The sequence below is a fragment of the Cylas formicarius genome, unplaced genomic scaffold (genome assembly GCF_029955315.1).
Source record: "Cylas formicarius isolate icCylForm1 unplaced genomic scaffold, icCylForm1.1 PGA_scaffold_10__41_contigs__length_53128322, whole genome shotgun sequence".
Classification (NCBI taxonomy): domain Eukaryota; kingdom Metazoa; phylum Arthropoda; class Insecta; order Coleoptera; family Brentidae; genus Cylas; species Cylas formicarius.
This window is the reverse complement of record NW_026844214.1, coordinates 24,966,764-24,993,945: the sequence shown is the minus strand read 5'-3', so window position 1 is coordinate 24,993,945 and position 27,182 is coordinate 24,966,764. Positions and strand designations below refer to the sequence as shown.

The following is a 27,182-nucleotide window of genomic DNA, read 5'->3' as shown; positions in this document are numbered from 1 at the left end:
AGATATTAGTTCTATATAAAAGCTTATGATTTGTTATAAGTAATTTATAATCAACTTTATTACGCAAAATGCGAAAATGGTAATCATGCGTGTTTAGAATATCATCGAGTATTTATTATCATTAGTCTTTTGATAAAATGGTGAACATCCTTTAAATAACTATTACGCCCCTGGTTAGTTTTCTTTCTATTTATAAATAGCAACTATTGTAATCAGTTTTTCAATAGCAACTGCTTGTGGATGATAAGTTGCTTTCTGAATATTTTTTATGCCCAAGATGATTGTTGTTTTTACTTGCAACGAATACATTCACCGAGTGGCGTATGACCTGTCAAAATCAATCGAAAAAATATGATTGGTGGCATATCCCTGACTAAAGTATCGGAAATCGGAAAAAATCTGTCACAATAACACGACAATCGTCCTAATTGGTTCATAATTATGGGTAACAGAAGGTGCTGTCTTAAAATGACATTTTCCGCACGCTTGATCAGCATAATCACCGATTTTAAACTAGAGAGAAGAAAAAAAATGTGTTCTATTTTTCAGAAAGTAAGGATATGCACATATTAAAAAATGAAAATAAAAACATAATTTTTTGATTTATTTGATATACGGTTTTACATATTTTATTTAAAATTATCAAAAATATTGTACAAAAATCGATGCAAGCACCAATAACATTATTATAATAAAATCGATAACTACACAGTTGCAAGTAATAAAAAGGTTAGTGTCTCTGAGTAAGCCCAATTTTGCGAGATATCCATTTAAAATTTTGGCAATGTGATAAAACATTTTTTTTACGTTGACAACGTCGACATTGTAGCTGCAGCCCTAACTGATTTTCTACAAACTGGATGGAACTTAGAATTAAGCTATTCGAAAAGTAGTTTGAAATGTGACTATACCAATAAAATATTTTTTAATTTATAATATTATTTATTAGGCATCACGTATTATTTCGTTTTAAAAATAAATTATTAAAAAAATATATTTGTGCTTTTTTTAGCACTTCTGTGATATTTAATTATTATTTATAAAATGACGAGGATCAGTTTTTCAGTAGTAACTGCTTCTGGATAACAAGTTGCCTTCTGAATATTTTTTGTGTCCAACATGATTGTTGTTTTTACTTGTATTACATGTTGCATGTAAGTATTCTTGAAGTTATGATAAGAAACTTTAGTTATTGTCGTTTTAATCCTTGGATGATTAGTGTAAATAAAATTTGACATGACTTAAATAATAGAATGAAATTCTGGTATAGACAAGTTTTAAATCCAAATTTTGCAATTAAAAGTTGCCAAAATAATCTCAAAAAGTAGTAGTAGTAGTCGTGGTAAAAGGTAGTACATTGAAACATAACCTGCTGTTATTTATACGGTAAAAGCAAAGATAAAATAGAAATAAGAAGAAACAGATATAAAAAGTTTATTTTTGAGGCAATTTGTTAATTTTATAATAAATAAATAACAATAAAATTTAGTTTCAAAGTCAACTATTTTAAATGATTTTTGGCAATGATTTATTTTTAGGAAAAATGCCACTGCTAATATTAAGCCCAATTGAATACCGGTGCGATATTGGAAGCAAGGAACATTATGGGCGTATTATATAATTCAATTTTTGTTTAAACGGTTATTTACTGTGTATAAGAAAAAAAGGACAAATAAGAAAAGTTTTCTTTTGATGGAGTTTTTTAATTGAAAGTTGGTAAGTATGCAAATGGTACAAAAATTCAGTTGTTTTAAGTACGAAATTCATTTGCGTATTCAATTATTTTAAGTGATTGTTGGTGTATTATAGAGGGAGATGTTTTTAATGCAGGGCATGTTATTTTGCATGGTAAAACTTAAATCATAGAAAATACTTTATATATTTATATATGTATGTCTAGGTTGCCTTGAAACAAGTGCTAAAAAGATTTCATATTTCAGCATTTCTTTTACATTTTAATATAGAATTTTTCACTCCACACAGCAAACTTTCTTGCGACCCAAAACTTAGATTGAAGAAATAAATTAAATACTTCTGAACTTAATGTTTTAAGTCTCAACAGTGACAAAACGTCCACTAAAATAATAATAAATTAATAATCTCATTGTACTACCGAATGATTTAACATTTGACTACCAGATGGCGTATCTTGAAATCCCAATCGGATTTCTAAAGTTTCAAGTTGTCTTAATGGTTCAAAAAATAAATGTGTATGGGATCCATACACGTAAGATACATTTATATATTTCAATTTAAGTATCTAGTTAAAGCCTCATAATTGACCCTATTTCGAGTAACCATTATTATTGTGAATCATTGAGAACAGGTTATAAATTCCACAACTCTTTTCGGGCTCATTCCACCTGACCTCTTAGGAAATTCTGAAATAAATTATCGAAAGTGTCAATGCTTCATTTAAAAGAAAACAAACAAGGAATACCTCTTTGGCAATATTCTCCAACGTTCTAGACATGCTTTTTCCCGTATCTTCAATCAGTTTTCTCAAAATTCCGCCCTCCTTCTTTAATAGAATGTATGGATGGTCGAATTCGATCACACTTCCTCCACTCATTACGAGTATCTTGTCCGAATCCATGACAGTGTGCAGCCTGTGGGCGATAGTAAAAACTGTACAGTTTCCAAACTTATTTCTGATTGTAGTCTGAATAAGAGCGTCAGTGTGGGGGTCGACGTTTGCTGTTGCCTCATCCAACACCAGAATTTTGTTGTTCCTGATTAGTGCCCTGGCGAGGCATACCAACTGTCGCTGACCGACGCTGAAATTCGTTCCGCCCTCCGAAACATTCGAATTTAGTCCGGCTGGCAAATGGCAGATCATGTCTTTCAGTTCAACTTGGGCCAAGGCATCCCACAATACGTCGTCGCTGTATTCTTCGAACGGGTCCAGGTTTTTACGCATAGTACCTAGAAGTGGGTACGTATCAGTCATTGTGGATCTATAATTGCTACGAGAAACTAGATATACCGGTTGACTCATTAGTGACGGAACTCTAATAGTTTTGGTTATTTATTTGTATTCTTAAAGTATTTGTCGGTTGATTGCCTGCTTAAAATTTTTGTCGCACTCTATTTGCCAATTACCGATTTTTTTTTAAATTTTACTGAAAGAATAATCAGTTTCATTACCTTTGCAGTATTGAAAACATCGTTTGATAATGCCGTGTATCGTTAAATAATAGCACTTGAAAGAGGTAGGTCTGCGAGACGCTGGGATGCCGTTACGGTAAATAGGAAGCCGGATTGCGATGTTGGGCAGAGTGTTGTTCAGAGTCGCCATCACGTCGTAGGGACCCGGAAGCTTTAAGATGAAGCAGTGATCGCGAAGAACAACTCCCAAGACTGAAAGACTAGCGGAGATGAGTAGAGGGTGTGATAGATACGGGTCGACAGTTATCTCTGGGATCGTTTTATCGAAGAATTACAGCTTATGGCCTATAGTCGTGTATATTCTAGTTAGCTGCGTCTGGCATGTTTTCGAGAAATGGACTCAATGGAATAAAACAATCCGTCTACGGGCATGTGGATTGAGCCGCGATAACAGTCGGAAGCAGAACATTTTTGTTTTTTTTTTGGACACAAAAATGAACGTTTAATCCTATATTAAGAACGTGTTAATATATGTCTTATTGCCCTACATTCAGCAACCGCCAGATCCAAATTGGAAGCAAGACAATGTCAGACTACATAGGTACCCCTGCAGGTCATGCTTTAAATTCCATTTCGAAAAGAAAATTTTTTGAAATCAATCGGAATCGCAATGGTCTGTCGCATTAATCAATCAAGCAATGTCAATGAAATTATCAATAGTGCCAGCTTGAGTTGTAACTATATGATGCGACGATGTTTTTACTCACCAGAAAACAGTACGGGTTCCTGTGGAATAATAGATAACCTGGACCGCACCTTCTCCAATGGCAATGTGGTGGTGTCAATCCCATCAATAACGATACTACCCTCAATATCATACAGTTGAAAGAGGGCGGATATTGTGGACGATTTTCCCGCTCCCGTCCTGCCGACAATCCCCACTTTCTCCTGAGGGCGCACCACGAAATTCAGCCCTTTAAGTACGTAGGGATCTTTTTCGCTGTACCTGAGCCTGACGCACTTGAACTGCACGGCGCCGTGCTGAGGCCAATCTGCCGGAATTGACGTTTCTTCGCTCCTTTCGGGTTCACTTTCCAACTTGGTGTATTCCAACACTCGTTCCAGTGACGTCATCTGGTTTTCCAATTCACTCCACTGGCGCATTCCCCACTGCAGGGAACCAGTGAGACCCAAGTACTGCGTTATGACCAGACCAATATCTCCACCGTGAACAACTGCGAAATATATATTTTTTAATGCGATACTTTCTTTTATCACAGGTAATCTACCTTTATTAAGAGCTAATAAGGAAAAAGTTGCGACGGCAATGAATAGAATGCAGAAAAGATCTAACCAAAAAGCGAAACATCTGCTGGAAGCGATGAACAGAAACCATGCCGCGTTGTGTCTGTTCTGCAACTCGTCAAACTCCTTAATGAGCAGCTCCTGTGCACCAAACGCTCTTATGGTACTCAACCCTTGGACAGATGCTGCCATGTGACCGAACACTGGACTTTTGGCTATATAGAAGTATAACAAGGTAATTTGCTTGGCGCTTGTTGCAGCGAATTCTTACTGATAGATTCGATGCGTTTGACGTTTCTGCTCGTCTCGATATAAACTAGACGCAAAGAGTAAAATGTAGCCATAAGACCAAATGACGGAATCAGCAGCAATGGTTCCACAATGGAGGTTAATATCACGGTCCCAGCCAATAACAGCGCCACCTTTAATACGAATAAAATGAAAGATATAATAAAAAAGTAACACTAAAAAAAAAGGTAAATGAACCCAAGGACAATAGCAATCCGCATTTGTATAAAAAACCAGCTTATAAATCTACAAAAAACAATACAAGCTACTATTGTTACTGATTTTCGATATTGGTTAATTGTATATGTAAAGAAGAAAAAAAGAGACAAACAAACAATTAAAGTTAACAAGGTCTAAATATAGCTAAAAACAAACGATACTGACAAAAATGATAATTTTCCGTAATAATACATACAAATAATAGCAAATAAGCAAGGTACTTATATCTCCGAAAACACGAATTGTAGAGATCAAAAGAAAATACTGGATATAGTTTTCAAGTTCATATTTATGCAGGTAGGGCGTGTTATAGCTATGATCCCGTAGAAAACTGTATTTTACTTAATAATTATTATAGGTTGATGATAGTATATTATGCAACAAGTGCGGTAAAAGGCAAAATTTACCAAACCAGCTGCATACTATACTTTTTCTTCGAGCGTGAGTTTTTGGGACATTTTTGTAAAACAACACGAATACATTCACTGACATGAGCATCAGAATTGAAAAACGTCAAACTTCAAGAAGTGCGGTAAAATCTTCGAAAACATGCAATTGATCCCAAACCCGTGCGATAATATCCCGGAAATGTCCGGGATATTATCGCTCCGATCTTTGGAACAAGAAACTCACGTGGTAAAGTGATGCTGTCCGCACGCTAGACCGGTGTAAAATTAAGCAGTTTACAGAAGTTTACAAAGTACAACCACTGTAATCCTTGTAAAATTCTGCATCTTTTTGGCTCATGGGTTTTAATTGTAGAGTATCAAATTAGGTAATGGAGATGTCTTATTCAGAAAGAAAAACCTCCCTGTGACAAACTGGTTTTCGCTGCTGCAGCTACAGAGTGTCAATTAACACATGCATATTTTTTAATTCAATTAATTCAACAGAAACAGAAAGTGGATCAAATTTGTAAGAAAAAAACCTAAAAACTGAATATGACAAATCTCTTTTCTTTAGATTTAAGCTCTTTTATTCCTATTTCAGATAAGATAACGATATTTGCATGGGCGTTTCACTGGATTAACTATCTAATAAGGTAAAAAAGTGATATTGCATCATTTATATTTTTCTTTTCGTTACGATAATGTCAGAATACGCTATCTGGTTGCAAGGTAAGCAGTAGCATAGCATCATTGATACCCTAGTAAAAGTCATTTTAACGACTCCAAGTGTATTACAGTACCGCTTGCCATTAACAACTTAAGAAAATGGATAATTTAAAATAAACGGATTATACCTCGATTACATCGACAAGCACCGAAGGAATATACTCGTCAATGTTGCCCATATCTTTGGAGAACCTATTCAAGATTCTGCCCGACGAATTTGTGTTGTAAAAACGCATCTTTGCTCGAATGATCTTCGAAAATATAAAGTTGTGGAGATTCGTCGACGCTAGTGTGAAAAACACCATGAAGTAAATCGATTTTAGCACTGCCACAGCAATAGTTCCGGCTGTCAGACCCGCGTAAATGTAAAAAATTTGATCTCTGGCTATTTCAGAAGTACTATTGTAAAGTGTGGCATTCGTAAGTTGTTTTCCGATTTTTTCGGCGTAATCTTGCTCCATGTTGACCCTAAAATCCATCAAGTTAATGTTTTTTTTTGAATTTATTAAAATAGTTTGTTTTGTTTTTTATATTATACAGGCTAAAACCAAGAAAGTAGGCTAACAAGCAAAAATGTTGGGTAATTGTTTGATTTAAACTTGGCTTAAATTATTTTTGAAGCATCAAACTTAATGCAAGTCCGATTCAACTTTAAACTGTTATATGAAACGCAACTTCAGAAAAGTGTAGAATGATCATATAGGAAAATAAATTCAGTTCTGCTCAATTTGGGTGTCGGCCATAAGCGTGAGTAAACTTTGTAGTCTCTTTGCATACCTAATGAGGTTTTACTATTTACAAATCTTCTGGATTCCTCCTGCTTACATTTCGAAAATTATCCTGTTGGCTTCTTCAGAGCAGAATTAGTTTCTAATTTAATGGTAACACCTATGTTATTGCGTATAGAGTTTAAATAGCAGAATAAATAAATACACAAACAATTTAAATTTATTGCCCAACAGTATTAACACAACACACACACCAAAATCTTGGAGTGATTCTTGATCATGATGACAAATAAGTATTATCAACGTAGCTTAATATTTTTGCTTTTAGGTAGAAAATGTCGAGGGCTTTCTTTTCAAAAGCTTCCATAAATATATTTGCGATGACTGGTTATAATCGAGAATTCAGTTGTTCCTGATGTTCCAAAATACTACAAACTAACCAGATCTAATGAATCCAAAATTAAAACACCTAAAATCTGATATTCTCTCATATAATTTCCACAGATATTAATCGTTCCATTACATGTCACCAAGTTAGTTTCGTAAACGACCGACGCAGGAGAAGTTCAGAATATTTGTAAACGGTGTTACAGTGGCTTTCTTTGAAAAATTAATGAGGTTTTATTACTTTTCACCTCTGTAAAATAGATTTTAATAAAAATCTCACCAATAGGTAACAAAGTACTCCGCTCCGTTCGCAACCGCTTGACAGCCCAGGAATAGAAAGGCCATGAAAACGATGGAGCATATATTTCCACCAGCCCTGAAGTACTGCCAATACAGAGATTTGCTTATGCCTCCAGTACCCTGAACCTCTTTCTCCATTTCCGGCGCGTCGCCATCGGCGTCAACTAGGGCTTGGCTCTGTTCTTCTATAGCCGAATTTTGCCTAGACCTGATCTTCTTTTTCTTATTTTCTTCGACTTCTTCTGCACTAAATTCCTTTAGCAATTTGCCGAAATTTACTCCGCTACTTTGCAGCTGTTCATATTTTCCTTCAATTTGAATTTGACCATTATTCATAATAATGATCTTATCGGCATTTTGAAGGTACTGTAGCTGATGGGTGACTAAGATACGGATTTTATCCTTTAGGAAATCCTGAATGCATTTTTCGAAGAGGTGCTTCCCGACGTTGGCGTCCACTGCCGATAGAGGATCGTCTAGCAAATAGATGTCGGCCTTTTTGTAGATACATCTGGCAAGGTTTATGCGAGCTTTTTGGCCTCCACTTAGCGACTTTCCCTTCTCTCCGACCAACGTTTTGTCACCATACGGAAGCATTTCAAAGTCCGATAGTAAAGCGCACACATGAACAACTTTGTTGTACCGTTCTTCGTCATAATCTTCTCCGAAGAGGATATTGTGCTTCACACTGCCTAAAATAGAGTAGTTTATTGGACTAAGTTAAAGATAACACATACGTCAACTTATCATCTACCCTACTTTAAAATACACCTTTTATCGTCTCACCAAATCTACCTTATAACCATCAGTGAGGTAGACTATTGAAAGAAGATTAAAAGTAGTTTGACTAAAAAAATATCCATAAAATATAGAAAAGTTAGTAATGTATGGTTATGGTATTGCAAATATAATATACATTATTTTCACTTACGAGGGACAAAGTGTTATGTTATGTTATGACAGCATAAACTCACCAACGCGAGATGACATTCGTCATTAAGTGTCTTGAAAAATGCGACGTTAAGTGTCAATTTCTTGGACAACTTACCGAAACAAACACATTTTTTCCTATACAGATTTCTCACTCATTTGAACGCCTGATACTCCCTCTGTATTATTATGTATGATAATTATAACTTTTCAGGGTAGAAAGAAAAACAAAAAACAACTCGCACACATCTTAATTATCTTGAAAAACAGAACAAATACCAATAACTAATCGCTTCATCCGACCTTACTAGAATTGTTCCCGGATTTCTGAACGGATTTAATAACTTTGTAACTTTTATGCTATAAAACTAATAATGGTAAAAAAATAATAAAATATTTCTTTCAAAAGTAAGAAAAGAGCTTTTGCTAGATTTCCGTACACAAGGTTTGCATAGTTAGAATGAGTATGAGTTGCCTTAAGTGATCTTCCAAAAAAATAAGATTAGACGAGATTTAATCATCCATCCTCAAACCCACCTAGGCCCAAACAAAAGGCCTCACTAATGTCATCAGATAACTTCCGTAAGAGCTTAAGATATACTAAATCCTTTTGACACCACCGCAATAATTTTGTAGATTAAAATACAAGTGATGGAAAGTATAAAGATGCTTTCATTAATTTTAGATATTGGAAGAAGCATGGCTACAATGCCGGTCTTTGGGCTTTTAACCTAACATAAATTATTCAAATTTAGCTCCTTTTTAACATCCGAGACACATTCGCCAAGAAATGATGGTCAGAATCAAGTCCTCCTTTTTTCGCGATTTTCTTCTGTTTTTCGTACATCGCTATAAAACACGATGTCCAAAATTTGAAGCTGTAGACTTCAAATTTAGCAGGCAAATAGCTTTCAGTCCCCTAACAGAACCTATTAAAACTTGGGTTGGTGAGGGGGGTGGGGGGAACCGGAAAGTATTTTAAAAAAAGTAAAAAATTGGTATAACTAGAAGCCTGTGTTGCAATTGTTATTTATATATTTGACGTTTTCACATATTGGGCAGGGTGGTCGGGATATTTCGTGCTAAATTATAACGTATAATAGATGTCTCAGCTTTGCATCTGTCGACTTCAGATTTGGCTAGGAAGTAGAAGTGAAGAAAAGACGCAGGAGATCCGGTACTATAACTTTTATTTCAACCATTTCTTCGATTATATACAAGATATTTTATTTATGGATAAAAATTATTCCTATTAAATTATTAGCCGTAAATCAAAATGCAGGAAAAATATTTCTATTTGGTTTATATAGTAATGAAGGCCGCATCATGAGCAATAATTTTTGTATTTAAGGTTTTCGCCTATCTTACATGCTTGAGATATTTGAAAAAGTCCATGTCGCTGTATCTCGTCATCAATCTAGACACGATGACGTCAAAAAAACAAAAAGATCCTCAAAATTGTCGTTTTCGTGAGTAAATTATTAGAGGTAAATGAAAAACTATAAAACATGGGATAATTTGGTTTAAACCGTATCATAACTTGTATGGAGAAAGAGTTTCAGGCTTCGTCTTTCATACAGAGTGCGCGAGATATTTGAAAAAATATCAATGGAAATTGCTATTATTTATACAAATTTTTGTATTTACCAAAGTTTGCCATGACTTTGAAGTTCGGCGAGACGTGAAAGTCACTTTATACAGGCTGGGTGCACAATAAAATTACATCGATTTTGAGGAAGTTTCATAGTGGTTCTTCAATATTAAAATTATTTTTGTTTCACTTTTATAATTTCTTTTAGTGAATGGTTGACGAATGGGCCAGAAATCGGGTTAATTTTGGTTGAATTTTCATTATATTTAATTATTATTTAATTTCGTTAGCTGTGAAATGGCAACTAATACGGAGAGACAGTTTAGAGTTCTAACGGCAAAGAAAGAAAGTTGCTTAGAAATGCTGCAAACGCTTTACGAATTATTTAAATCGTTAAATACGGCGAAACTTAGTAAATTTAAAACTATGAATCTAAGCTTAGAGAATTCGAATTTAAACAGGATTTTGTACCGGATTAGAACTTATTCTATACGGTAAACGAACTTTGTTATTATATTAGTGTCTGTCTGTACTTTAGATGTGCCCGATGCACCTACAGTTGTAGAAGTAAGGTCCCTCCTCTACCAAAAATCAATTTATCCGAATTTTCGGTGGGTCAGCCTTCCATTCTCTGTAAACAAATATAATCCGCGAGAATGGTTCTTTGAAAGATCTTTACAAAATTAATTATTTGATTGGACGTTTGCGAGGTTCAGTTTTAACGGTTTGTGCGAGTATCTCGATCACCAGTGAAAATTACAGAATTATTAAAAAAATTATAAAATAAGCCACTTCTGGCAAATAGCTATTTGCAACAACAGAATTTAACTATTCCTACTTATTCCAGCCTTGTCAATCTTGTCCAGAAAACAAAGATATTGCATGTGAATAATTCTTCCAAAGTAGGTACAACCACAAAACAAAACCAATAGTTAAAATCGTTGGTTCTGAATCACAAAAATAAGGTACCTGTGTCTTTTGCAAAAACATTTTTTTTCTTCATGCTTCCTCATTTCGCAAGAAGATGCAAGTACAATGCTCCAACGCCAACTAAAAAATATGAAGCGGTGAGGGATAGAGGTTGGTGTTATAATTGTTTATCGGCTATCCACGGGGTTAGAAATTGTCGGTCAGAGCGAACGTGCTCAATATGCAATAAAATTTATTGCACATGGGAAAACCGGACTAGGACAAAAGTATGGCGGACCGCGAAGCGGGGAAAATATTTTTTTCTACTCCCGTCTGTAAAATAGCTGATTACACACCGATCTAGCGTGCGGGAAGCGTCACTTTTTCACGCCAGTTTACCGCACTTTCCATAGTGGTTGTGTTGGTATTTGACTGTTCGACTCCAAATAACACATGTAGATTTATATTAGATTCGGATAGCCAAGCGAATTTATTTACACTTAATTGTTGTAAAAATTTTAAAACATTGTTTCTTGGTTCAAGGTTTTGGTAGCAACGCTCAAGCGGTTCGAATTGCAAAATACAAGCACAATTTTGAACTTTAAAGATATTGATTTAGCTGCTAATTAATTTGTTCAGCCTAGGAATATGGATGGTATTATTGGGGTTGAAATTTTTGCTCAAATACTGGGGAATGGTCGGATAAGGGGATCATCAGATAACAATTTAAACGGCATTTGGATACGTTGTCGTAGCGAGGTTCCAATAATTGATCCAACGCCTTCGGGTTTTTTTTTTTACATCCGGTCAACAAAACTAGCAGCCGAAGAAAGGCAAATCGCCACCGCTGTTATGAAATCTCTACCTACTCCTTTAGATTTAATAGATTACTTTTCGTCGTAGCCTAAAATTCTAAGAATTACGGTTTGAGTTCTTAGTGGGGGGGAAGAAATTTGATTGGTAATAGGATGATGATGTCTGATTTGCCACCCGTTTCGATACAAGAAGCTCGGGCGCTTCTACGGGGTTGATTATTCTGGTCTTATCCAAATAACGTTAGGTAGGACGAAAAATGCACAGGTATATGCCAGTCTATCTCAACATTTTCTTCTACTAAAACTACAGTTTTAGGGTCTTGGGCACGTTTACGCTAAATTTGTTTCCTCCGCAAGATTTCTGGTAACGTCGCGTTTAATAACGTTCACGAACAGCAATTGTAAAGTATTGGAAAATATAATCTTTAGACCCCCTCGGGTTGTGCTCAGGTGAAGTAGTGACGATTTGTTTTTATATCGGTAGTCGTTTTTTCGTCAAAAGCGGGTAACTTATTGACTAAGTTCCTTGGAGGAATAAAACGTCGTTATTCCACAGTGCTTCTATTAATCTCTTTCTCCCTGCTCACCCCGACCACTTACATCTACCACCAACAATTCTAACGAACACACATAATAATTAACTAACTTAAATAACTATAAAAAGTCCACTGACTTTTTATAGTTATTTAACTCTGCGCTGAGTTTTTATTGTTTTGCTTTGGAACCTGCCACAATTGAAATTTTAAATTGTACGAACCTACCCAAATAAAATTTCTATTCCATTATATACAGAAAAAAAATTAAAATAAAACTTTTACACTGTATGTTTAGAAGAAACGTTTATATTAACTTTTTAGCTTAAAAATACTTAAGAAATCACTCTATGAAATATCGCCAGTATTGTCAGTTGTACATTATGGAACATGCTTATAGACAGATACTCTGATACATAAATGATGTTCATCTAAGACGCGAGCTGGCATTTTGTTGACAGTTTTAGTTCAACAGTCTTAGACCCGTAACGGGATGATATTGTTCAGAAAAATACATATTAATTTTTAATATTAATTCATCTCTTACCCGAGAACAACCAGGGTTCCTGTGAAGCATACGATACGACGCCATTGATTTCCACTTGGCCATATTTCACCGGAAGCTCGTTCAGAATCGCATTTATGAGGCTACTTTTTCCACTACCAACTGGACCTATCACCGCCAGTAGCTGGTTGGAATTCACACAGAGACTGACGTTCTTTAAAGTATCTTCCGGCACATCATCCGACCACTTGGCATAGACATTGCAAAGCGCTAGTTTGGAAGCTTTTATGCCTTTGGCTGTCCCGTTCAACGAGCCGTAATGATCAAGGCTCCCATTGGTAAGACTTTTGCTCCGGCTGAGTTCCAAAGCAACCTCTTTATCACCTATTTCGTCGTAGCTGAGAAATTTTTGCACCCTCAACACTGAAATGTTGACTTCGGCCAAGCTCGATATGCTAATAGAAAAGAGGATTGTTATCACGGGCCGAAGAGCGTTGTAAATGGCGGTGATGGAGAACACCTTCTCGGCAGTGACGTAATTGCCCAAAAGTACGTAACCTAATATGCTGAGGAAGATGGATGTGCGCGATACGAATACCTCGAATGAGTAGATGAGGCCGACAATGTAGGCATGACCTCTGATGGCATTCATTTCCTTTCTAAAATAATATAAAATCGGAAATTCTCTTTTTAAATGGTGCGGATCATTTACTTGCGGGCGAAGGCTACCAGTTTGGAGAAAGGTTGCTCCCAGCAATACATTTTAATTACTTGTATGCCGGATATCACTTCGTTCATAAGACGGACGCGTTCGTCTGTTCTCAAGGCCGTTCTGAGTCGAAGGACTGAAGTTCTTTTAGCCAAGAATCCTAAAATGGAAATATTGAACTTAGCATTGGTGGGAGTATACGAAGTTTGTAAAAAACTATGCTCTACATATCCCCTATAGTGGAAAAACATATATTACATAGAATGTACATCAATAGGTTATTCCCAGGTGCTAAGTAGGGGTAGGCAGTTTACATTTAATACTATAAATTTGGAAAAATTACACAATTACAACAAAAAGTGGGTTATATATTTTAATGCTTTGTAAAGTAATTGCAATTTTTCATTCATTATTTTTTCTTGACCCTAACATAAAAAAATGTTTTTCAACCATCATAACAATAAAAATAATAGTGTCCAATACAAGAATTGCATGAGGATATCCGAAATCATAGAAGATACAGGGTCGAATAAATTAGACAAGTTTTAAAGAATTTTATTTTTATCATTCCAATTGGATTTTGGATTGGATAAAAAAAATGGTTGTAAATGATTTTCCACATGATGCATTAATCATCTTAGGGTCACAGAGGGAATTTTTTTTTATAGTAGGCGATGATAACTGTCAACAGAAATTCAGAAAAACAAAAATTTTTGATATTTCTGAACTAGTACTAAATAGCCAATAACGTAATATTTTTTTAACTAATTACTTATTAATTACAATTAAATAGATAAACAAATAATAATTTAAAATGATGTAATATAATTCAATAATTAATACATATTGTTGATAATAAAATTTACAATCTCAACTACAAAAAAAATTCAAATAAATTGCCTTTTTCTAAGCATCGTCGTATAATGACTTGAAACGCCTTTAAAACTAGTTGATGTAATCTATCGTCTGTTGGAAAATAACGTTAGTACATATAGCATGGCCCTAAAAGATAAAAGTAGTTGTTTGTTCAATAATACAAGCGTTTCCTCAATCACTTAATATTTATTGAATTTTCGTTTTTATAAATGGACTGTATCTCACTTTGCGGCGATGTCGCGACCCATGCCGTGAACGTCTACCCCGTAACGCTACAAAATTGTTACTGGTCTAGCAGAATTTCTGCTGCTATAATTATTGTCCTTCAAAGTTCATTGTTAGTTTCGATATGAGTAAGTATCGATACTTTAGGAGTATTTATTTTAGTAGTATCGAAAACAGATTTGAGTACTATCGAAATGAGTAGGTATCGATACTTTAATGGTATCGGAATATCCCTAAGCAGAAACGTAGACTTTGCCGGTTTGGTGTGCAACGGCCTGTTGTCACATTGACTGAAATGTCCGGCATGTTTAAGATAAAAAAAATTAAAAAGCAAGTTACATGATTTTGAACTCAACAGTAGTGCAAGTAGTCCATTTGGCAGTACAATTATAAACGAGGGACCCATCTGGTTGAAACCAAATATTGATGACATCCGTTAGCGGTAAGTAAGCATTCTTTATGATCTATCTAATAATAGAATGAGAAAAAATTGCTTTTCTTTATATCATCATTTTGATCTTAAAAAAGTGTTCTAATAATGTACTAATCTCTACATTATTGGTTGACGAATCTTGGAGACAAATGACAAAAGTTTAAAATCCAACTTTTATATTTTCTGGAATCGTTTTGAGGGAAAATTTAGGTTTCTCATAATTTTTTAAACCCTTTCTAATTTAACGGGCCTTTTATCTGCTTAAATTGGACACAGTTTACAATTTTAATTCTTAAAATTTAAGTAGGTATCTACTTTTTGTATATTTTTAGTATATTTGTATTGGTTCTTTTTTGTGCTTGAAAAGAAAACTACACAAACTCTGAACCAATGAGTAGCAACAACAATGTAAACCATTTCAATCAAAAATGTAAAAAAAGAACAAAATCGAAAATGTACTCTTAAATAAGGGTAATATAATTTGTTAAGCACTACATGGCTTCATAGATGGGAATGTGTGTATCAAACACAATAACTTTGCGAAGATTAATGTACTATATTGCAAAACTAAGAAATCAAAGTAGGGACAAATTTTTAATTTCAAAATATTTTTCTGTGAATCTTTACAACATTAAAAACTTTTTATCTTATCTACCCTATTTAAAAGCACAAAGAAGGATTTTCGTCTAGTGCCACTGATCTACAAAAATATATGCTTGTCACTTAGGTTGTAAACCACATTGCTGTGTAAATATTTAATTTACCGTAGAAAGGACAGCCCTGTATATGTTGTTTCCTCTCTTGTTGAATTTTTGTGTTGTTGCGGGTTGATTTTCGTCGCTTTACCGAGCTACCGACAACCACCATGTATAGATGTAACCAAGAACTTAATAATGCGTAATTGCATTGATACTTTTAGCAACCAAACGGCTAATTCAAGTTTTTCAATAATTTATATCGCTCAAAAAAAATGCCTTATGTTTTGCCAAACGCTCACATCAAATATTTTAAAAATTATGCAAAATTTGACTACAGTTTATATAAGTAAGAATTCATGATAAGGGCAAGAGTTACAATATTAGAGAAACGGACCCTTCTAGAAATTAAAAAATAAAAAAAAATAAATCCTGGAAATAATTTTCGAGTTTCTGAAGTAGCCACCAGGTAATTGTTATCTTGAATTTTAGTTCTCGGGTTCTACAAAAAAATGTTAATGTTAACTGTGATGTTAATTAATGTCTAATGTTAGAATTTTAACTAAACTTAACTTAAATTTCCTCATTGCGGGTTATTATTGGAGTCTAATGATCCCGAATTTAATTTAATTAAACGTGAATCTATGATTTAGTATGCCAAATGATATTTAAAGTCAAAATAAAATGTTCTTCATCCTCATTAATTCGCAGGGCACCAAATTACCTAGAAGCTGACAATTCTACATCTTGACATGCTTAGCCAAACTTAGGCAACTAACCAAAATTAATCAGTGTTTCAAGACAAATCAATTTTATTAATTACTAAATTATTACTGTACTGGATTACGATAAAACATACGATGAAACGGTAGATGATGGAATACGTTAGTAATTAAACGTAATTTTTAATGGAAAAATAAATGAGAAAACTAAATATTGAAGAGAATATTGAAGAAATTGTAAAAAATGTAAGAAAGATAATTAATAACATTTTATTTTAAGATACTATCATTTGGCACTATAAATATTAAATTGGCGTAAATTACAGATAATTACACATTAATACCAAACTGCAAAGTGGAAATTATTCCAAAATTTTCTTTTTGAGCGTATAGTTCTTTTATTCATATTTTAGTTGTTGAGCCCCTATCTTATCACATAGAAACTCATATCGTTGCTTTTATTAGTTTTTCAGCAAAATATTTTTTTTTTGCAATTTTGTCAGAAAAATCCCCCTGGTGACAAAGGAAGTAACCACAGTCATGTCACTCATAGCCTAAGAAAAACCCTTTTTAACGACTCCATGTTTATTAAAAAAACATCATCAAGCAAAGGAGATTGAAATTTGTCTCGGCTTTAAAAGAGTACTGTAGTTAGCATTTGAAATTTTCGCTAATTTTTTTTTCACACTTTTAGGATAGTCCTTTTTCGTACTTCGTCGCCCTAGTATTCGGGGCAGTACATGAAACTACTATATTTTAAAATATTACAACAAACTATAAAAAAATTGTATTCAACTTTCTCTGTAACATTTTCAAAGAGTAAAGTGGGTAATTTTATGCCCAATACGGTGAATATTTTTCCGACAATGTGTATATGCACTAAGTATACCAAAAATTTTGTAAAAACTATTATTTACTCCTAATCCTATTTAATTTAATGATTCTATTTACATTTTATCGACTATCCATTGTTCTCTCTGTTTATCAAAAGATATTGTAATCTGACACTCACCTTGAAGCGGTACAAACGACAATAGAAAAATTACTCCAAATAGAGCAGCCATTCCGATTTCCCGATATAATAACCATGTGCCCACGGCCACCTGAATAGGCCCGACCCAAGCGAAGTGGGCCAGGACGAAACTCTGATCGAACCGGCTCAGATCGTTTGACAGCAAGTTAACCATCTGGCCTACAGTAGTTTTACCCAGAGCTGTTTTGCTTAGTCTTAATGCTTTTCTGAAAATTTATTAAATTAAACATATACAGGGTGTCAATAGTGTATCGGAGAGTGGTCTCTTGAAATCAGGTGGCGTTAAAAAAAAAGTTACACAGCTCTATGATAATTAGAATTACTCTTATTTCCGTCAGACAATACAATGTATAAAATATGTCAAAGAACTAAAAAGAATCATAATAGCGATTCTATATAACACAGAGCTAATATGGTATTGAAGTAAACAACAATTCATTAACTCAAACGATACTTTAGAGATATTTGAATTCTCGCATTTCTGAACTCACGACCGGAGAGCATAACTGATTTTTAAACACGTTTTCTGCAAAATTGTCTAAAATTAAATATAGCTAAGTGTGAGTAGTACTTTAAAAACAAATTCGAATATTTTTGTTTAATGCTCTTTGCTCTCGGAAAGGAAAGTAGTCAGGCACGTACGAACTTTTTTGAAATCGTCGATAACAAGAAAAAAGCATGATGCATTTTAAGAAAATTAAAGTCGTTAAAAAGGAATTTTACTACTGCTATCGCTTACTTTGCCACTAAATGGTGTTTTCTAACATAATCATAAAAAAAATAAAAAAAAAGATACAATGATATAACTTATTTATATTATTAAATGGCCAACTATGTGTTCACTGGACTTGACAAATCATTATTCTAATTTCATTTTCTTTATTGCTTTTATACAACCAAAAGGGAACCAAATTACTCAGTAGCCAAGGTTTTGATCTCATTTCACTCATCACTCATCATATTGGAGAGTAGCTAATTTTATTATTAATTTAAGTATTAACGCAGTAAAATGTAACAATTAAGCAACCTGGTGGTCATTTCATTTCAATTCAATTCACACACAATATCTAGCATTTTCTTTTGACCGATTTCCTAATTTCTTTTTGTTAAATTCAATTGCATTCGTTATTAATGAAATCGTTAGTTTACGTTAACCAGTTTGTTGTTATCTGATTAATTATTAGTAATATCAAACGAAAACATGAGAATATAGATTTACCACTTAAAATCGGCTTTGAAAATCCGATATAACAACGGCACTCATTGCTATGCCTCAAATTGTATCTACCGGCTCTATCTCGAAAAGTAATTATTGTAAAGACTTGGGGGAGAAAAATTTATAACTAAAGGGGTCAAGAGAACATACTGCAAATTATTTTTAAATTTTTAGAATCGGAGCCAGGGAGCGTAATGATATTCTTGAATTTTAAATTCCATTTTTTCAGAAATAACCTTATAGTACATATTGGAATGGACGCTGTTGTAAAACTGATATAAATTCGACCTCTTAGGGGAAAGAGGGGTGTCCTAACGATTCCGAAAATTCATGTCATAACTCCAGAACGACGCATTTTGTCAAACTTGGAGTCGTTGAACACAGTTCTTCTTAATAAAATTTGTTAGTGATGTTTTGAATATAAGGAAGCACCACAGTGGCAAGTATAGGATTGCTTTCGGCCTCATTACTTTTAGAAGGATGTGCTGAAGTATATTTTTTGATGGAACGCTTAATATCTTTAATGTGGAAATTATTAGAAACAAGAGCAGAGGTAAGGTGTTTTTTAATTCTGGGTTCAGTGACTCGGGATGAGATAGTTTTGCGGCTCTGTAACCAAGACAGTTGATAACCGATGATTTTTGGGAGGGATAGTGATGTGACCATGCATTAAGGTATCGGTCTGTGTGCGTATGTTTTATGTAAACATAATGACCAAATTTTAGGTTTTATTTTCTATTGATAAGAATATCTAGGAATGAAAGGTTATTATTAGTTTCCAACTCAATGGTAAAACGTATATTAGGGTGTATACAGTTTAAATGTCTAAGAAAATCTGCTAGGGTTTCTTGACCATTAAGAAAAATAACAAAAGTATCATCGACGTAGCGTTTCCATAAGTTTGGTTTTAGGTGAAATGTGTCGAGAGTTTGCTTCTCAAAGGCTTCCATAAATATATTCGCGATGACTGGTGATTCCTTTTACTTCATTGAACAATTAAAAATCATTACATTAGATAAACCAGATATTCTAGTTAGTTTCGATGTAGAATCCCTCTTTACCAGAGTTCCTATTCCTGAAACTCTCAACATCATTTCAGATATATTAAAGTCAGAGAATCTGGAACGAAACTTTCTCTCCTTAATTGAAAAATGCTTGTCTGGAACATATTTTTCTTACAACGGTCAACAGTCATCGCGAAAAACAAACAAAACCGGACATAAAATTTTATTCGATAAAACTAACATTCTTGCATGTAATCAATTTTTCTACCAACGGAAAATCCGAGTCTATAGAAATCTGAAAACACCCTAACAATCTAAACCACGACTCAGGTCTCTACCTGTCACCAATATGGGAATCAGTTTCAGTCAAGCTCTTAAGAAGCTAGCAGGATGATGACGAAACATCAGCAAGTTGAATTCAGCAAAAATTGACGCAAGAGGAATCCAGAACTTTTATAAAAAGTATTACAGTAGCCTGTGGAAGTTTCTTTGAAGAATGGAAGATATTTTCAACTTTTGGTGTAGTGTACTTTCGATTATGGACTGAACTTAATATTAATAACCTGTGCTAGGGCTAAATTAGGCTCCCAATACACCAAATAACATTGCAAAATTTCAGCAGAATAGGGTGACTATTTATTTAGATATTAATACTTTTTTTTTTCAATTATAGTCATGTATCTTGAAAAAGCAGTTTCGGGCCCATATTTTTTTTGAACATCCTGGAAATAAATATATAACACCAGCCGTTGTCAAGGTATCAAATGCATTGATAAAGCATTGAATTCAACTTTCGTTATTTCAAGTGCGAAACTTTACCTGTAAATGAGTGAACTGCAAGCGACCCTCATCTTCATTGAGAGATGCTGCTGGCTCATGAGCCTTGGATGGACCAAATATGCGTCAATTATCAGACATACCACGATGATTCCGCAGTAATAATAAGCCTCGTTTTCCGAGATCACAGTTTGGTTGACTTCGAAATAACGCACTAACTTTCCTATGGCAAGAGGTATCACAGTACTGAAAAAAACATTGAAAAAGTTAAATCATTACTCTAAACCGAGTCCGTCTCTCTTAAAGTTGAGAATTAGCGGCTAAGAAATTTTACATTACATTTTGATCACTTTTGCGAGGTCATTATTATTATTGTTGTTGTTGAGGCTTTCATTATCTTTATTTTATACTTTTATTACGATTAACGAATTGATTTAATTTTTTTAGGTTTCGTCTCTGCGTGCTTACTTTACTGTTTTTATCATGCCTTTTGTAACGGCAACTTTGGTAACTTATCATGATGCTAATAACTGTATCGTGTACAACTATATACAAATTATCTAAACCTATATATATATATATATATATATATATATATATATATATATATATATATATATATCACTATCAGTTTTCATATTGTTTGACAGAAATAGACCACAATTTAACTTTTTATCGCCATGCGTTAAAGGAAAGTTGGGCTTATCGACGAATATTAAAAATGTCCTGGATAAAGAGAGTGTGTGCAATAATGAGGTAGTTACAAAAAATCATCATTTAACCGTTTTACTGGTTATGATGGAATATTTTGACAATAAAACCGCTATGCATCTCACATATTATATTCCTATACCTAAGTGGTAGGGTTTTTAAAATAAGAGTAATTTTCTAACAAATTGTAATTATTGTGACATGATTAGTGAAAATAGTTTATATATTCTAATTAATACCTTTTAAATATAAAAAAACAATTTACATTATACTCAATCGACTTTAAAATTCACCAAAATGATCGTTGATCGTTTAAGATTTTAGAAGGAATTTTGCATCAAAAATGTTCTATAAGCCTATCCATTTAAGTATGGAGTAACATATTGCAAATACTGAAAATGTAAAATTTTGAGAATTAATTGTTTCCAAACAAATGTAAGTAATTTAACGGAGTGATTTCTTGTTTAAAATAAAATTAAATAAAACATAAAATAAAATCTTTTTTTTGTCATTGCATAAGTTTTTCCTTAAATTTAGTTAAGAAGAATAATAGGGGTAGTCAAATTCAATCCCCTCCAGTCCACTAAAAAAAGTGTGCTTTTGTAATAGAAATACTTCCGTAATATTTTATTGTTCTATTTTCATTTTTAAGATAAAAAATAAAATCATATTTTTTTCAAAATAAATAAATGATAAAGACACGGTGTTGTCGAAACCATTTGTCATGATATAATATATAATTTCGTGAAAATCTGAACTTTTAGTTCTTATTTATTTTGATAAATAGATTTTCAAGTAAAAGCCACCTCAGTTTATATTTTTTTCGCCATAGTTGTAGCGCGATATCCCCTTAATGATTGACTTTTGTTTCCAATCGTAATAATTTTTCATTTTAAAGTTACAAATATACCATCCAGTCTCGATATATTCAATATTTTTTGTTGTACATTATTCGGATAGATGGATTTGCGAATACGACCGTTTTTTTCAATCCATTTTGTTTTTTTTTATTGATCTTTGCAAATAGTATCAGTATCAGATCTGTAAGCACTAGTAAATAACGCAAACTATTTTCAGATAGTTCGATTCACCAACAACCGACGCAGCAGGAATCCAGTAGATTTGTAAACAGTATTAATTTGGAGAGAGAAGAAATACGATAAACCAATTCGCAATTTTGCAATGTTTACTGAACAATGTGTTCTTGAGTAATTACTATTTCCCATGTATAGTTGACATCTCAATTTACAGTCATCGCGTCGAGGTTTCCATAATCAAAAAATGGGATTGACTTTAATTATCTGTCGGATAAATGCGAATAAACAGTCGCTGATAATAATTACTTTGCTGTGCGCTAAAGTTGACATTTAAATTCATATATATATTGCCGATTTAAAATATCAACTTGGTTCGAAATATTTTGACATACTTAACTAGATTTTTGTGTATGTACTTACACGTACAATACTTCATTAACTAATTGAATGAGTCCTAATATAAAAAAATGTAAGCCGAACATTTTAAGTAGGGCGAAGTGCAACGCGGATTTTTTTCGCTTCCGGTGCTCCTCCTTCCATATGGTCTCGAGTTTTTGGCCCAGTATGCAAGAATTGTGAGATCGCAGAGGTGAAAAAAGGTCATCTTCCGTCAATTGCTTCTTGTATGATTTCTTGAAGATGGGAAACATGTAACTGGAAATAAAAACTGAGATAAAACCGTGGCGTAGAAATTATTTTTCCGCCAAAAATAAAAACGCTGTGGGGTTATATCTCTATAAGAGTTTATTTTTATTTTGAAAGCATGTGCGGCATGTGCTGCATCTAATGGAAATAGTTGCTATTAATCGGGTTATTTCATAAGTATCTCAACCCAAGTAGCATTTTTCTGATTTACGACCACATCTTTACTATCCCGACGTTTCATTTGGTAACCATTTGGGTTTCTTTTCTGTAAGTTATGTGTTGACGTGGATTGACACGTTAATGATACGTAAAATGACGTGTTCCACGGAGATGTTTGACGGACCTCATAGGTCAACCAACTATTTACTACAAATAAGTTATCGTTGCCCAGGCGTTCGGTCGGTTACTAATTTTTTTACTCTCTAGTTTTCATAAAAATATTTGTACCTTTTTATTTCGTGGTCTATGGTATAATTTTCTGACCGGGATGTTGGCCAAACTTAAGTGACGAAACAAGCCTGGTATGTTTATTTCATGAGTTTCCTTTGTGGGTTGCATGGTTTGTTATCATATTTTACAGATATTGGATAAAAAAATTCGTCGGTTGCCTTCACAATTCGGTGCCGCTAAGGATTATTTTTAATTACTGGTCCAAAAGAGTAATATGGACAACATGAATTGCTATGTTATGGATGTAACTCAAGAAAAGGTTGATATTCGAAAATCCCAGATAAAGTCAGTTTAATTCAAGCTTTGGGTCTAGAACAAAAAAAGGCAAAAGAAAAGCTTTGGAGAAAGGTTTATATGGAATTGGGGGTACTTTAATAGAATTGAACATGAAATATTTTTACTTAAAGAAACCATTCAGATTATGTTTTGAGGGCAATCATACGAAGTTAAGAAAAAAAAATTTCACCTGCAAAGCAAACCCTGAAGAAAACGTTGAAAATTTTGCAAATTAATTATTATTTTGAATTACTGTTCTACTAAAAATATATCTAACGCTTTTTTTTCCAAGGCAATGTTGATTTAGATTATTAAATTCTACTTTTGAACAATAATCTCGCTATGGCTAAACCAAATACCGACAAATTATATATTTTTGAAATCCAGTTAAGTATAAATATACAGAGTGTTCCATTTAAAAAAAATGAAATTGTTAATTTTTTTATACATTAGCGGCGCTCAATTGTTTTTATTGGCAGCTTCAGAAGATAATACAACATACAACTTTTGTAAAAAAAGTTTTTGTCTATCCCCTGAAGGTGAGTGTCAAAATATAAATTAAAACCCTGTCCGTGACGGCAACGCTGTGCCGGCCGAGATTGATGCCGCGCCTAAAAGTTAATTCCGTGTGAGCTATGGTAACGTATCTTCGCGGAATTTCCAATAGGTAGTTTCGCATGTAATAGCCGTAACCTTAACATTTCCTCAAGCATAATAGCAAATTATGCAACAAGTGTGTTAAACGGCATTTGAGTCAGGAGGTTATTTGGCACCAGCGAGTATTACATTACATGCTATACTTTTCCTATGACCATTAGTTTTTGGGTACATTTTTGCAAAACATTCACTGTCATGACCGTTAAAACTGACAAAAGTCAAAATTCAAGCCTTGGGAATATCCCCTAAAACATCCGACTAGTAATCTAGATCTATTAATATTTTAGTGAAGAAAGTATGAAAATATATTTCACGATGTGATATTTTGTATCTACCGACAACAGAGACAAAAATTACTTTTGTTTTATTCTTTACATTTCCCACAATTTGTTTTCATTTATCTAGCACTTTCCGTAATTTTCGTTAAATATCCAAAATGAAATAATAGAAATGAAGGTCAAAAGATTTGTTTAGTGTGAAATTACGTTCGTTCTAGAACGAAAAAAATCCTGTCTACGTAAAAAACATATTCTCCGTCAATTGGAAATTTCGTCCAGTTCTGCTTAATTCTGGTGTCGGTCATAGACGTAAGTAAACTTTAATATGTAGGTTTTGTAGTTAGTTCTGACAACGTGAAAAGTATAAAGCAGCACTGAAGGGAGCAGAAGAAAATATTTTATCTTGATGAAACGGATTAATGAAGACAAGACAAAAAATATAACCAGTGCTAGTCAAGCTTTCATGAAAGGCCTGTCAACGGGTATTAATGGGTCCTCAGAAAAAGGAAACAGATTGCTATATGAACATGAATTCGGATTTTTTGAAGACTGTTTTGTTGAACCGATAAAATATCTTCCGCCTGACTCAGTAATAATTATGTATGATATAAGCTATCATTCACGATGAATAGGCAAAACTTCAACTTGGTGGAACCAAGAAATTGTCGACGGGTTAACCACCAAAAATCTTGATTTTAAATATAATTTAACATAGACCAACTGTTTATTACATACACAAACCTTGTTTTACGTAACATGCCGATTTAGCAAAGAAATATACTGTTTTTTCCACACCTTTCATGGGAGCAACTGACAGGATTTGTATTTAGACATAACACCGGATTCAAAATGAAAAAGTTATTGTTTTTGCTCTAGCCTGCGCGGGGGAGGGGGGGCTAATACTAAAGAACTGACGAAAAGCAGTTCCACATGCGCATCCCATTAAAGAAGGGAAGCGACTACTGAATGGCAGTTTCTGAGATGATGAGGAATATTATGATTTTTTACGAGTATTCTACCGACGTTTTTAGATAAATAAAATTGACCCAAGCGGGTGGTACTCCCTGCACTCGGTAAAAAGAAACTCAATGATAAACAATGAAAGTGATTTAAGTATGTATTAGGTCACTCTGTAAATCCTTGGAATAACTAATGAGATATTACTACGCTACTCTATAATCTTTAAAATAAACTATACAGGGTATGCCACCGGGAACTTCATGGATCTGTTACGGGGAAACTATAAGTAGCAAAAATTTGAAAGTTAGACTAACGTTGGTACCACTATTTTTAAGGAAATCATATCTTTTCTTTTTTGCTACCTACTTTTGCTGGTTTGCAACTGGAAGAACATCTGCGTAGTTAAATGTTTTATCAAATTTTCTTTTAACTTGTTTCTGTTAAAGATAAACAATTGATCTGGTTTTGGGCGCCCGCACGTCCAGCTGGTCTCCAGCATTTGACCTTGTGTTTCTATTTCGCAATTAATTAAACGTTAAACAAACCAACAGCAAAACGTCACTTACAAAAACATCAATTCCGAGATTGGGTTGGCACCTCGTAAGGGATTCGGCCTGTCCGGGTACTTGGCAGTGTTGTCCATTCTCTCGTGATTCCAAACAATAGCACAACGTGGTCTGACAAGGCACGATACTCACTCGAAACGAGACCGGAGACTGCTGAACGGAACGGAATCAGCTGTTATACCCACAGCTTGGCTGCGAACGCCAACCTTCCTCGTCATCGTCGTCATCGTCGCCGTCGCCGCCAGTTTAATCGATGTTATTTTGGCAAACGCAGTGTCGTGCGTGATTTACGCGCACTGCTCGGTTTATACACCGTTCTTAGCGTGGGATACCTAACGCTCATTGTGAGTAACTCGGCCAGTCAAAAAAATATCAACATTTAAAAAGTCTTCTTTCATTTTTCTTTGTAACCACATTAGCAAGGAAACCTTCGGGAACGCCACTGCGCTTAAAGAGGTAAAATTTTTGTTAGTGACAATCCCCAAAAAACGACGACTAGTTTTGAATTCCCCAACTTAAAAAACTATAAAATCCATTCTTTCTGACGTGTGGATAACGACCACACTCAAAAATATTGTATATGGCAATGTAAAAAAAATTAATTATCATTTACATTTATAGGCTTTGCAACATCGCATTATAAAATTGCACTGGACAATGTGAAACTGATTTTTATTAAACCAAACATCAGCTTTAACCTTTATGGCGAAGTTTGTCAGCGATAACAATAAAGAAGCGCTCTCCGAGATTCCATTTTTTACTTTTTTCTATAAGTACGGTTCGCTTACTGGTAGCTAAAAAACGCTTGGATAGTTTTTCTTCTTCAGTTCACAAGGTGCTGATGTAATAGAAAGCGGCATAGGAAAACTATCAGAAGCTGCGGACATAAAAAATTAAGAGTATAAAATATTTCGACTAAATCATACTCGAAAAATGCCTAGTACAAAGTGTAACATGGATCTTTTATATAGACTCTTACTTAGTCCACCTCCTTTAATAAGAGAATTAAAGATATTGCTGTCAATAAATTGTAATAGTTTACCTAAAGTAGTTAGATTTGTTAGATAAATGGTAAATGGTATAAAATGTTGTTGGTATTTAAGTTTTAATTAATATTTGTTGTTGTTTGTTGTGTTATTTATTGTTGTTTTCAGTATTTTGTTTATATATTATAATTTA

The 27,182-nt window shown here is 33.8% G+C and overlaps 1 protein-coding gene across 4 annotated transcripts; it reads right to left on the bottom strand.

Annotated features, from left to right (window-relative positions):
* Window positions 1-150: 150 nt before the first annotated feature.
* On the bottom strand, window positions 151-26,733 carry LOC132707376 (probable multidrug resistance-associated protein lethal(2)03659). Of its 4 annotated transcripts, none has more exons than XM_060679221.1 (13): window positions 26,004-26,727; window positions 22,592-22,825; window positions 20,466-20,669; window positions 17,406-17,632; window positions 13,446-13,602; window positions 12,776-13,392; window positions 7,431-8,142; window positions 6,164-6,503; window positions 4,685-4,835; window positions 4,398-4,628; window positions 3,876-4,343; window positions 2,441-2,925; window positions 151-2,381 (listed from the first exon to the last, which is right to left on the bottom strand). In XM_060679221.1, the coding sequence occupies exons 1-13, from the start codon at window positions 26,078-26,080 to the stop codon at window positions 2,355-2,357; spliced, it is 3,930 nt and encodes a 1,309-aa protein (XP_060535204.1). In that variant the 5' UTR covers window positions 26,081-26,727; the 3' UTR covers window positions 151-2,354. The 4 variants fall into 4 exon arrangements, with proteins under 4 accessions (XP_060535204.1, XP_060535196.1, XP_060535221.1 ...); XM_060679229.1 differs by lacking the exon at window positions 151-2,381 and having other exon boundaries at window positions 2,709-2,925; window positions 3,876-4,056; window positions 4,115-4,343; window positions 26,004-26,733; XM_060679213.1 differs by having other exon boundaries at window positions 3,876-4,628; window positions 26,004-26,732.
* Between the last annotated feature and the right edge of the window lie 449 nt (window positions 26,734-27,182).